Here is a 13,031-nt window from a genome sequence, read left to right on the forward strand (position 1 = left end):
TACAGCGATATGTGTGCCGTGGGGGGGAGACGGAGACAAGCACAGTCCAAATTTTGGTAATAGACTTCAGCTTTTATTTATACTAGACAATCCTATTTTTCCTGGGTTTGATGCATCTAGATACAAGCATGCATTTTTGCAAACGTTGCTGCAATTATTAGTTAAGTATAGTATACTTCTGGTGTAACAGAATTTTGACTTGAAGACAACCATAGGCTCACAGTTGCATTAAATTAATCTCTCAGCCTCTTACTGGAAAAGTAGATAATAAATATGCTTGAAGATTCACATATTTACCTTTATTTGTAAACAGAGTTCTTCCAAAGGTGTCCTCAAGATCTCTGGTAACTGATAATCATCTAGAAGGCTAGCACGTAGTCCATTGTATAGATGGTAACAGTGGCCTGGCTGAACTCTGGAATTATTTATGTAAACAATTGTTTTGGGTTTTTTTTCCTATGACACTGTGACATTACAATTGTGCTTGTTTATAAACAGCTTTCCAAAACACCTCAAGGAATTAGAACTGAAGCATATTCAGTTGTAAAAGCCATTTCAGCTTTCTGAAACACAGACCTATCAACAGGAAAAAAGGCATGCAGAACACAGAAACCTCCTACCAACTGCTAAAAAGGAGTAACAAAGAGACCAGAGAAGAACTGTAAGTCTGCACAAGAAAGAAAATATTCCACAAGGTATTTTGAGAGGGAAAGAAACTTCAAAAAAAAATTGGTACATAGCTAAGTGGTATTAACATGTAGACAATTTTCACTTTAATGTATCATAGCCTCATAAATCAGGTGTGAAGGCAGACTTCACCAACAAAAATTTGAAAAAATGTGGGACTTATTCTTCTACAAGGAGGGAAACTCAAGAGTTAAATACAGCATAAGTCAGTTTCCTAGAAAGACAAAGAAACCCTTCTTTCCATAAGAACAAGAGACATGTTTCTGAACATATGAATCTGCTTCTGAACTTATGAATAACAAAGTAGTATCTTCAGCATGCATGTGCTCCAGGACAGATAGAAACTCATCACAAAACTTTTCTAACTATCCCCGTTATTCTTACCTCCCAGCTCGACCTTTCCTCTGCTTGGCATTAGCTTTACTAACCCACTCTGCTGCCATTGTGCTGATATTGTTCTGTGTGTCAAAGTGAGTTTCCTTTATTTTTCCACCATCTATAACGAACACAACGTCATCTATTGTAATGCTGTTAAAAAAAAAAAAAAAAGAGAAAAAATGCAAATCTTCATTTTTGCAAGCTTAACCTAGGATTTTAAAGGGGTTTAGCCTCTCTTTACCCCCTCCCAAACTGTGAGCCAACAATAAAAAAAACCAAAACTGTTTGGAATTTCATTAAGAATTACGTTACTAAGCATTCAAGAAACAGCTTTATTTATTCTCCTAGGTCTGGCAAAAGCCACCACATGGGGATATGACATCTGCAAAGGATAGGCAGCTCAGATTTATGTACAACAAAGGCGAGTCTTTATAGTAACATCCATGTTTTAATTGTCTTAAACAATTAAAGGAAAGCTTTACTGCTTATAACTCCTGTTTAGTATATAAACATTTCTAAAAATAAAGTGTTCTAAATGAATAGTACAAATACAAAACCATATTACTTAGAAACATTAAACAGGTTTACACTTTAGTTTATTTTGTTAAATGTATAGCTTTTTTTGGTCTGTATAGCTAGCTATTTACCTAGTCTCTGCAATGTTGGTAGCAATCACGATTTTCCTTACTCCTGGCGGCGTCTTCTTAAAAACCTGTAATTATACATGGCCCATTTATATGTTTGCCAAAACCAAATGTATGCTTAATTTTTTTTTTGTGGTTGTGAAATATTACAATAAAAGAAAAGCATACCTGAGTCTGGTTAACAGTAGGCATCAATGAATGTAAAGGTATGATAATAAACCTATCTGAAAATTTAAAATCAGTAAAAGATATGGTGTAAGCACAGAAACTTTAATTTTACAGGAATATCAACTATGCAGAATAGAGAAAATATGCTGCAAGCAAGTCTACTGTTTCTTATTCTGAAATCATGGGTATATGTATCATAACAGCAAATTCTAAAGTAAAAAGGTACAAAGGATTTTTTTTTCCATTATGCTACAATGACTCAACAAGCTTAAGAAAATATATGAACTTATGTACAGTAATTTATATTTAATTTTTAAATTCTCACATTATTTAATAATTGCTCAAGTTTAATAAATAAACTGTCAGTCTCCTCAACCTTTCAATAAATTGAAGTTCTTTAGCTATGAAATGTACACAACATGAACTGTAAGACAACTATCTGAATCCAGTCAAGAGCATAGTTAGACAAGTTCGATGAAAATATGAGTTATGCAAACAGGACAAATTAAAAAGTGTATCAGACAGGTGTAGGGTATTTTACTGTCTTATTAAAAAAAGATTCTAGGAATAAACAGGATTTGAAAGAACTATCAGCAAAGCAGTAGACAGAAGCTGCTGGAGAACCAAGAAAAGAGGAAATGAACGCAGAATGAAGAGAATTTAGTTTTGGATGGAAGTTATCATAGCTACAAGAAAGGACAAAAGGAAGAAGATGCAGGTCTGATATTCTTTTTCAGATTATTCACTCCTACACCGAGGAAAATGACCTGTTATTATTAGCAGATGCAAAATACCGCAGAAGTGCAAGAAGTGCTGAACAGACTGCAATCATTTTGAGAGGAGAGACAAGAAAAAAAAAAAAAGTAATTCCAGTGCAATACCAGCAATCACATGCAAAAATTAAAGAGTTTGTCACTAACGCTACTGCTAGAATTCACATTTTAAATTTTCTTTTTACCTGACTTAAACATGACTTGTGACATCAAGAGATCATGCAAAGTGCTAATGTTGTCCCAGCCTGGAAGAAACACTAGAATTGCACCATCCTAGATATAAAAGAGGACGTGAAGGGAAAAGAGGTTAGAATAAGTTATGTGCTATGCAAAGAACCAGCTACTTGCACGCTGATACATATATGTGGGATAGGTGATACTTGAAACCTCATTGACTCAAGTTTGGAACAAAGTTTGTAAGATTGTTTTCCATGAAAGAGTTAGCAACATATATTTATCTGAACGCCTTAAATAAAAATTTGATTTTAAATATTTTTCTGCTGCAGTGTTTTAAAAATCAACATGTCAACACTAGAAGAATTTGAGCTGCAAATAAAACAGAGAGAAACTAATGTATAATTTTCAATACAGGAAGAACAAAATATGAAACAGCAACTCATGCTCATTAACCACAGCTTAAATGATCTATCAACTGAAATAATAAATTGTTTAATAGTTTAAATAATAAAAATTCTCTTTAAGGAATCAGCCAAGGTGTCAGCTCATCCAAAGATGTTTTTGAACACAGAAACAAATATATTATTTCAGGTTATGACACTCTACAATACGTTATGCCTGTGGTAACAGAAGTTATTCTTACGTCGTGTTTGTCACTGTGTCAGGCACAAAATCGTTCTGATATTAATATTCTGATGATATTACTAAATAACAAGGTAAGGCACATCTGGGGATAACTACTAATGCAACTGTATTAGCTACTAATCTTGACAAGCTGAAAGTTGGAAGAGTCTCTCAGCTGTGTGTTTGGTAAATGTGACCAGACTTTTGCTAGGCTGTATGAAAATTCAGTCATATGTAGATTACTCAGGCAGAAAAAAAAAAACCACATTAAACCCAGCTGTACAGCATAGGCATGAGGCAGTGAGTATCAACTCTAAATATTGTTCTTGCCCTCTTTCTCCCATGGCTGAGGAATTAAGAACAGAGATTTAGTTGTACACTAAAGGTTTTCAGTTTTCTACAGCTATTTCACAAAACATAACTTCTACTACAGACTACAAAGAATGCTACCTTTGACAAACACACAGGGTCACAGAAAGAACTAAAAGTTAAATTTTAATTTGTAATTATATTACTTTCCATCAAATAACTAGGATGTATACAATTCATTTGAAGGCTTATTTAAAAGCTTATCCAAAAGAAAAAAAAAAAATGCAGTCATCTGAATCAAAACGGTACCCAAACCTTCAGATATCTATCCAGTTTTATTTACTAAACAATCCCTAGTGTTTGGTGAAAGGATTCAGGCTCTTTTTTATCCCTTGCTCAGAAGGGACCATAAATGAGCATATCAAATGTATTTGTACATTTTTAAGTTTCTTATGTATATAGCTCTCATTAATATCCACAACCCCTATTCAAGAAAATGCTTAGATTTGTACTCCCCTTTAAACATGGATTCCATCCCATCATTTTGATAAACACTGTAACTAACCCCATTCTAAATTCAGGGCTTAAATAGTAATTATGTATTTAAAGCTGTTAGATCACTTCTCAGAAGAGCAAAACAAGAAGTTGTTCTTCTTTATAACTGCATGATAACTAACTACCAGCCAAACTAAGTACCAGCTCTGACATTCCCAACAGCCACTGACAACAGTTACAGAATTGTACCTCTTCTTCCAAAACGATGTGTCTGATAAGTGCTGCTATAAGGTCAAGGTCGACCTTGTCATCATCCATCATTTCCAAGGCATCTATGGTACTTGCTGAATACCTACAGGCATTGAAAGCACACATAGCGATAATTTATTAACATACAAAGTCACACACTCATGTTTCTGTTATAAGGCTCTGCAATCACACATTAGTGTTCAATGTATTTCTTTGTCTGTTCAATTATTGTACCTCCAATTGATTCAAAAGACATGGTGGGAAAGGGAAGGAGGAGCACAAACCGGAGGAGCACAGCACAGGATAGGCCAGACAGAGATAAAGACGGGAGAAAAGACAGGAAGATGCTGTTCCTGAAATAAATCAGACGGGCTGTCCAATTAATCGACTCATCCAGATTACCAAAGTAGTCAAATGCTGGCAATCAAAAGAATGTTTCAAGTGGACAATCTCTGCTAGGTGCTCAAGAGGTAAAATTATTTAGCTTGGTTTTAAACCACTCAAGGGGAATATTAAAATATTCTAAGGAAAAGGTTGTGGTGGAGTTTTTTTGTTTTGTTGGGTTTGGTTTTGGGTTTTTTGGTTGCCCTTTTTTTTTTTTTTTTTTTTTTTTAAACCAGCACATTTTGTATTATGTTGATTATGAGACTAAAATACAGTGAAAGAGACTGAAGAGGAGAATTCATCAGAAGAGAACTAATGACCTAGAAGCCTAACATTATGTTGAAGACTGTAATGGACAATATCAACATCAACAGCAAGCGACTCGACAGCTGTAAGGTCTCTTACAGTTTGCACACGCAAAGGAAGTGAATTCTCTGTGATAACTTCAATGGTTGCCAGCCAACTGTACTGGCAATTCTATCATTATTGTTTTCCACAGTAGCAATTATCACATCGTTAATAAAAGCACAGTAATAGAACACAGCACTAATTTATGTTTCTCAGTTAAGTGGTGTCTAAAAACATAATGCAGAAGAGTAACTTGAGAACAACCTGCCCCGCAGCTGCCTTAAGTAGTCTGGCCACCGTTCCCTGTAGATTTCCTCTTTTTCTTCTTTTTCTGGTCTGCTTACATGTCCTTGCATGAAGCCTTTCTTCCACCGTGGACGATGGTCTGTGTTTTCTGGAGTATACCTTTAAATAACAAACAATTAAATTTTGAAACAAAAGTAATTTAAAGCCAGCTGCATAGCAGTTTTCTAAACTATGGGCAATATGCTGCGCTGTAGCTATACCATGTAAAGATTCTTAAATTTCTTTTCTGAAAGAAATCTTACTTATAAAGACAGGTATCATCTCCAGCAAGCATGAGAACATGTACAAAAAAAAGAAGTCTGAATGAACAGAAAGACTAGCTTGATTTAGTAGCCTGAAAATTCACCACACTGAAAGAGAGACAAGGGGGGTTTTTTCGCCTCCTCAAGCCAACATTTCTAGGTAGCTATGTGCCTTTTTCATTACGGTGAAAGTTACTAAATTTCCCTTGAAAGGTTTTCTGTTGAAAAACACAGCTAATTCTTCCACAGGTTATTTATACCAAGATAATCTTTGAAAAGACATACTAAGCAAGAAACCCCAACATACTATCTATAATAGTGTTCAGAAAATACACTTACCTCAACTTCTCAATTACATCTTCGAGAAGATACTCCACCACAGGGAAAGTGAACCCAGGTATGTGAATCATTGGACAATTATCTGTCGAGGAAGGCATAACTCTGTTTTTAGACAGCAAATAAAAATACTGTACTGAAATAATAAAGGCAATAAACATTCTTCACTATTTTTGCAATATAGTTGCCAAGTCCATAGGGTTTTTCTGTTTGTTTGTTTTTAAATTCTCACGCAACATGCCAAATTCAATTCCAAATAAAGTTGCTAAATAAAAAAAACATAGGTAGCAAGCAGTATATTGCTCTCCGGAGTATGCATCTGGTTCCAGCTACAGGATAAAGCTGGAAGACTGAACAACTAAAGGCTTCAATCGCATTGCCCACTCACACCAAGACTTCTAAAATATGGTAAACATTAGTAAATATTTAATATGAAAACACTCTGGAGAGACTGTTTCCACGATATGTCTGAAAAGCAGTAAGAAGCACACGATGAGATAAAAATAGGGGAATAAGCATCTCCAGCAGCTGGCAACTGGTAACATTGAAAATGGTAAAATTGAAGTCATTACCTCTTTTGATAAAAATCAGTCCTAAAATTTGAGAACTGCATTATACTGTAGAAGCCTAAATTACTTAAGAGGAACATTCATAGGAAGCATTACACCTACCAAAATACTCTGAAAACTTCTCTGCATTTAAAGTAGCACTCATCAGTATTACTTTCAGATCCAAACGAATATTCAAAAGATCTTTAATAATGCTCATTAAAACATCTGACTGAAGATTTCTTTCATGAATTTCATCAAGGACTACATGACTAATGCTGGATAAGTGCCTAAAATAGAAAAGCGGGAAGTTAAACATTTGTTTTTAGCAAACTTAAAAAAAAAACAACAGAGCCAAGACTGTTAGAAACAGTTCAGTAGTCAAGTCACTCCATAATTGTATTCAGTTTCTTATTAAATAGGAAAACTTACTTATCTGACTGGAGCCACTGTAGGACAATTCCTGTGGTACAGTATAAAATTGAACCTTGTTTCCTTGGTAACCGACTGAAAGAAAATACATTAAGAATGCCTCAGCTCTCTTCTGTATTTTACAAAGTACTTTAAAAGCTTAAAATCAAAATGCAGATAGTCATTATAGACATTTTGAAGTATGCCTCATTCTCTGACTTGCTCACTTACAGTTCAATTGGAGGAACAAGGAATTAGGCCACAGTTGCAGCATTTTTGTTGACAGGGAATGAACTACTCATAATCTGACAGAAGCCCTGACTTCCCAGACATCATTTTTCATCATTTGCACATTGATCTGCTGACCCCAAATTCTTGCAGCTATCTAAGCTCAGCACAAATGAAAGCTAAATATACAGCAGTATAACATTCTTGATTAAATAGTAAAGAAAAATATAAATGAGATTCAATAAACTCAAATTAAAATGCTGGAAGGATGAAGCTGTCATCTTCCTCCAGCAGTTTTTCTTCAATAATAATTGAGATTCCATTATTTGCTGGCAGCATTTCAGTTTTGTTTTTTTTTTTAAAATTACAGATGACTCCAGATTTAATAGCATTTGCTCTATAGAACTAGGTCTACGAACTCTGGTCAATGCACCTAACTTTATTAACCTGATCCCAGGGGGATTACGTAACAGATAAGTGTAGCAAATACATGGTTTTCCACAGAAATATGGCTTAGAGCGTTCTCTCTTTCAGCATTTCCATTTCTCCTTGAAATTAACACATTAGGGACATCACTTTTATCTCCATCTCTAGCAGAACCTTTTAAAAGAGCTGAAAAAAGGACTAACTAGACAAAGCACAACTTGGTGCTAGCCACTGTTAAGTGCTGCTTAAAATACAATAATAGCAGTCAAACTTTTTGCTAAATTTCAAAAACCTACACCAGCTACTCACAGGAATTCCTTTTGGAGAAAATATCAGAATGAAAGCAATCATAGAATCATAGAATCATAGAATGTTTAGGGTTGGAAGGGACCACTAGTGGTCATCTAGTCCAACCCCCCTGCAGTGAGCAGGGACACCGCTAACTAGATCAGATTGCTCAGAGCCCCATCCAACCTGGCCTTGAATGTTTCCAGGGATGGGGCCTCCACTACCTCTCTGGGCAACCTGTTCCAGTGTTTTACCACCCTCATTGTGACCTTGCACTTGGCCTTGTTGAACCTCATGAGGTTCACACAGGCCCACCTCTCCAGCCTGTCCAGGTCTCTTTGGATGACATCCCTTCCTTCTGGTGTGTCAACCTCATCTACGTTAAGAACTACTTTTCAAATTTTCTTGTTAAACAACAACAGATACTACTTTACATGAAAACACAGAAACTGTCAAGGGAGCCTTACTTACCTCTGCAGACGAATTTGGTATCCTGTACTCTTACCATTGCCACATGCTTCTGCCCTTTCAGCAGCAACTCTCTCAGCCACCTTAGAAAAATAAGTAAAAATCAAAACAGTGTATTAAAGAAAATCCAAAAAAAAATCCCACACAGCCGATCCATGATTTAGCTACTCATTAGCAGGAACCACCTACAATCAAGACGTTATGTAAACAACAATGAAACACCCTGAAAAATCACTTTGTCATCTCCATGGAGAACAAAGTTTCCTGGCAGCAACCCAAGAACAAGTTTGTGACCCAGGACATATTTTAAAAGGAATGCAACCATTTAGGCATTAGCAATACACTTGCCTCTTTCAGCAGGGTGAGCTTTTCCTCATAGGAAGTAAGGTTCTATAATTATTTGACACTGAACTATCAAGAATAATAATTACTGTGCACTTAAAAGTCAAAATTTTTTCTTGGTCATTAATATACCTCTAAAGGGCCTGACACAGCATTAGTGTTTACCTTAGTTCACATTTGCACTGCCCAAATCCATTAAAAATCGCAGATATAAACCATGATTAAATTCAGGGAAGAGTGAAGCTTGCAGTGCCAATAATCCATGAATGACCAAAACTTATGAAATACCAAATTAGCATATACTAACAAAATTTTTTATTTGCAATAAAATCTAAGTCGACTGAGAACGAACACACAAAAAGCCATCTTCACTGTCCACTACAGGCTGAATGCTTATCTTGAGCTTTAAATTTAGTATGAGTACATGTGACGGCAGAGCAGTTTCTTTGAGTACCTATCTGGTCATTTGGAATTTTTTCAGATCTTAACTTCAAATGACCTAGCAAATTGTACACTGAGTTCATGAGCTAGCCCATGGATCCTAGGCCCAGTAAGAAATACGTATTTTCATTCACTGACTGAGTAAGGCAGTAATTTTTCCTCAGATTTATTGGGGGGGCAGCAATCACAAGAAATAAGTTACTCAGTTTGTCAAAATGGCACTTACCGAGATAGCACTGATCCTCCTGGGCTGAGTACAAACAATCCTGCATGTAGACCCTTTCCCTCGCTCTATGTAATCATCCAAGATGAACTGTGTAACTTGGGTTGTCTTTCCACAACCAGTTTCACCACTTATCACAGTTACTCGATTATTGTTTATAAGGTTTACAAGTTCCTGTTTCCAAACAAAGAGAAAACATTTATTGTATTATTGTTCAAAACATATTTTAGAAGGATTTTGACAATTCTCTGCTACTCTACAGCGAACTTAGAAGAAAGTGTCATAGCAACTGAAGAAACAGATACTAATCTGTTTCTTGTAATACTAAAACAGGTTTAGTTTAAATCACACAGATGTAATTTCTGTACCTTTGCACTTCACATGTGAAAGGTTTAAAGCATATCAAATATGAATACTCATTTTAAATACTTAAAATTCTGTATGAAACCAACATAAAATAACTAAAATGAAAGCCTGAAATGCATTTTTAAACTTTTATCCCCCCTGCTTGCCTTCTGTATATCTTTGGTAACTGAAAACAAGAGTTTTCCCTATTGGATTCCAAGACTGCACTAACTGAAGATTTTCAGAGCAGTATTTTAACATTTCTTATACCAACAGGAACAGATTTCTTATGCTCTCAGCTTCTACCTCCCAATCCGAAGGACTGTAAAGGGGACTATAACAATTTTAAGAAACAAACACTAACAGGATCATTATGACAATTAGATTAACTTTAGAAAGGAAACTCGCTAATCATTCATTGAACCTGCAAGAGAAAACATAACAGAATACTCCATTTCTATTTCATACAGGCAGCATCAAAAGAAGAATTAACATCAATTAACAATAACCCATACTACCACTGACATTATACTTTGACTGGGAAACTAATGGCAGTAAGAGCCAGCAGTACAGCCATTAAGTCTGTGACTAAAAAAGAAAAAAGTTTAATTGGCATTATATTCAATTTTAAATTGGGCAAGTGTTCAACAAATGGCCACAAATTTATCCATATAAGAAAACATGACAATTTACGTAGTGGTCAATTACTCTATACAGAATCCAAGTAACTAGGGACCTTCTAGGAGTTTACCTGGCAGAGAAAGAAAAAGACTTATACTTAAAAAAAAAAAAAAAAAAAAGTACTTAAGTATCTAGCATTCTATACCATTTCCATGAACAATGCTGCCCCTACTGATAAAGCTGTATATAGCCCCAGAGTAACTTCAAACATATCATGAAGCAGTGAACCTGAGCTACTTTCTGGAAAGAAGTCAAACACAGTGTCAGAACTTGGGAAGCCTCAGCACCTTCATAAAGGCATCAAAGGTTTCCTGTTAGTCCCAGTTCCACAACTGTTTTCTCCTGTTCTACAACAGAGCAACAGAAACACACATTCTTTCAAATTTAATACACATGTACCTGTCTCATCCCATACGAAGGCAGTTTCTCTCTGAATCTCTGGGGAAAAAGAAAATAACAGTACGTATCTTTAAACACCTTTTCAACACTGAAGGAATACAACAGATTTCGTCTATGATCTAGGCTAAACTGCAAAATAACGTGACAAACTGTTCAGTTAATACTTGTATAAACACAGGCCCACTAGAAATAAGTTTAAGTCCATGCATGTTTTCAGTTTCATTAAATTTAGTGAAGTTATTTAAAGCCAACAGTTCAGTACCCGAAGAGGTATCTATATACAGTTGCAAGACTAGGGCCTTGTACCAAAGGGAGAATTGTCTGTTCATGCTAAGACTTTTATTTGACAACTTTATACATGGCTATTTGAACAACATAAACTGTGTTTTTAAGAGGCAATTCCTTCAGAGCCCATTTTTGTGCTTTCCGTTTTAGACATAAAGGCAGGGATACAATCCGTTAAAAAACAAACAGAAAACCCCACCCAACTAAACAAGGTGTAAACTTAAAATCTTAGATTTCATGCAATCAAAATTGTCACTGAAAGCCTGTTTTTTAATCATTGTCCTACTGACAGATACACATTTTGCAAATCCTGAAGGTAATTTTTAGCCAAAGTAACATCATGACAACTTCCTACTAAATAAATTACAAGAAGTTATGTTTTCTGGTTAGTTTAGTTTACATTAAAAAAAAAATTCCAATCAAAAGGTTTCTACTTAACACATGGAAAAGTACCTGCATTTCAACGTATCTAGGATCAGATTTCTTTTTCCTTAAGTCTTCTTTAAGTTGTTCATCTAAATCAGTATCCTGCTCATTTTTTTCAAAGAGATATTCCACATCCCGATCAAGGAATGTTTTTTCCAAGGCTGGTCTCTGTCTTACAGGAGGTTTTTCAGCATCTGGTTTCACTTTTGCAGGCTGTTCTGGAGTAGGTCTGAAATAAGTGCAGAGAACAGAAACTTCAAAGATGATCCGAGAAGTGCTTGGCCACTGAACGATTCAAGGCAAACCTTAAATCAATTTTTGAGACATTACATCCACGAGTTACTTGACTGTCAGCTGATGAGAACACAGTGTATGCCATTAAAACAACTGAAGTCTGACAACTACCAGCCATCAAAAATTTGACATCGATATCTAGAAACGTAATGTATTCTTTTGTATCAAAACAAAGATAACAAAGCAACAAAACATCTCCAGAGAATGACTGCTTCACCCGCTGTCAGAAGCATTGCCCTGGGACTGGATCAGCCAGCCAGAGACCCAAACACCTCATTTCAGTGGACTCAGAGTAACACAGGCGGCTGCCCATTTCACTGCTATCATTTAAAGTCCTTTAAGTGTTAAGAACAGACCCGATTTCACAGAGGCCACAAAAACATTCCAAGACTGTACAATAACTGAAAAAGGAAGTCAAATGCCACTGTGGAAGAGTAATTCCAGAGGCTAGGGAAGCTGAAGAGTTCCATATATCTACTCTAGCAGGGCTGGAGATCAATTACAAGATTTTATGATTTTAAGTAAAAATGTAACTCCCCAAACTCAACAATAATCTGGAAAAGAGTTCCACAGCAATGGTTACAACCAACCATTTCAGTATGGCAATACACGTAGAGAAAACGGAATACAGTTGTTAACCTAATTCATTCACTAGTGATGTAAATATTTACTGGTATATCTTCCTACCAGTTTGAGGGAAGTTTGTTCAATTCAAAGCAAATAAAAGCATTTGTAATTGTTTCTCTTTACCCTTCTTCATCCCCAGACCACCAGGACATGGCTTCTTGCTCCTTTTCATTTTTAGTTTGGACAGTATTCAACAGCTGCACAATCTGCTCTTCCCTGCGTTCATCCATACGCACGACAGCTCTCTAGTAAAAAAACCCAGTTTTTAAAAAAGTACAGTTTTCATCAACACGTACCAATATTACATTATTAACACTTAAATATCAAACTAGTGAGTCTCTGGCATGACGAGGAACTTCTTTATAAGTTTCCCCTTCCGAGGAATTCCAGCCTGCAGTGACAAACACCTCGTTTTCACCGCGTCAGGCAAGACGTTCGATGCACCACGCGTTTCTAAGGTAAAGGCACGGGCAGCCGAG

General features: G+C 35.9%; 1 protein-coding gene across 1 annotated transcript in view; it reads right to left on the bottom strand.

Annotated features, from left to right (window-relative positions):
• DHX36 (DEAH-box helicase 36) overlaps window positions 1–12,793 on the bottom strand; it is a 20,997-nt gene extending 8,204 nt beyond the window's left edge. Inside the window, exons 1-15 of the mRNA XM_035889982.1 lie at window positions 12,676–12,793; window positions 11,659–11,860; window positions 10,921–10,959; window positions 9,499–9,669; window positions 8,493–8,572; window positions 7,101–7,175; window positions 6,792–6,958; window positions 6,124–6,205; window positions 5,501–5,641; window positions 4,505–4,607; window positions 2,836–2,923; window positions 1,878–1,933; window positions 1,713–1,777; window positions 1,072–1,215; window positions 298–415 (exon numbers count right to left, since the gene is read on the bottom strand). Of these exons, the coding sequence (XP_035745875.1) occupies window positions 298–415; window positions 1,072–1,215; window positions 1,713–1,777; window positions 1,878–1,933; window positions 2,836–2,923; window positions 4,505–4,607; window positions 5,501–5,641; window positions 6,124–6,205; window positions 6,792–6,958; window positions 7,101–7,175; window positions 8,493–8,572; window positions 9,499–9,669; window positions 10,921–10,959; window positions 11,659–11,860; window positions 12,676–12,782 (1,638 nt within the window). The 5' untranslated portion in view covers window positions 12,783–12,793. The remainder of the gene's footprint in view (window positions 1–297; window positions 416–1,071; window positions 1,216–1,712; window positions 1,778–1,877; window positions 1,934–2,835; window positions 2,924–4,504; window positions 4,608–5,500; window positions 5,642–6,123; window positions 6,206–6,791; window positions 6,959–7,100; window positions 7,176–8,492; window positions 8,573–9,498; window positions 9,670–10,920; window positions 10,960–11,658; window positions 11,861–12,675) is intronic.
• Between the last annotated feature and the right edge of the window lie 238 nt (window positions 12,794–13,031).

This window comes from Egretta garzetta, unplaced genomic scaffold (assembly GCF_000687185.1).
Source record: "Egretta garzetta isolate BGI_Z169 unplaced genomic scaffold, ASM68718v1 scaffold172, whole genome shotgun sequence".
NCBI lineage: Eukaryota > Metazoa > Chordata > Aves > Pelecaniformes > Ardeidae > Egretta > Egretta garzetta.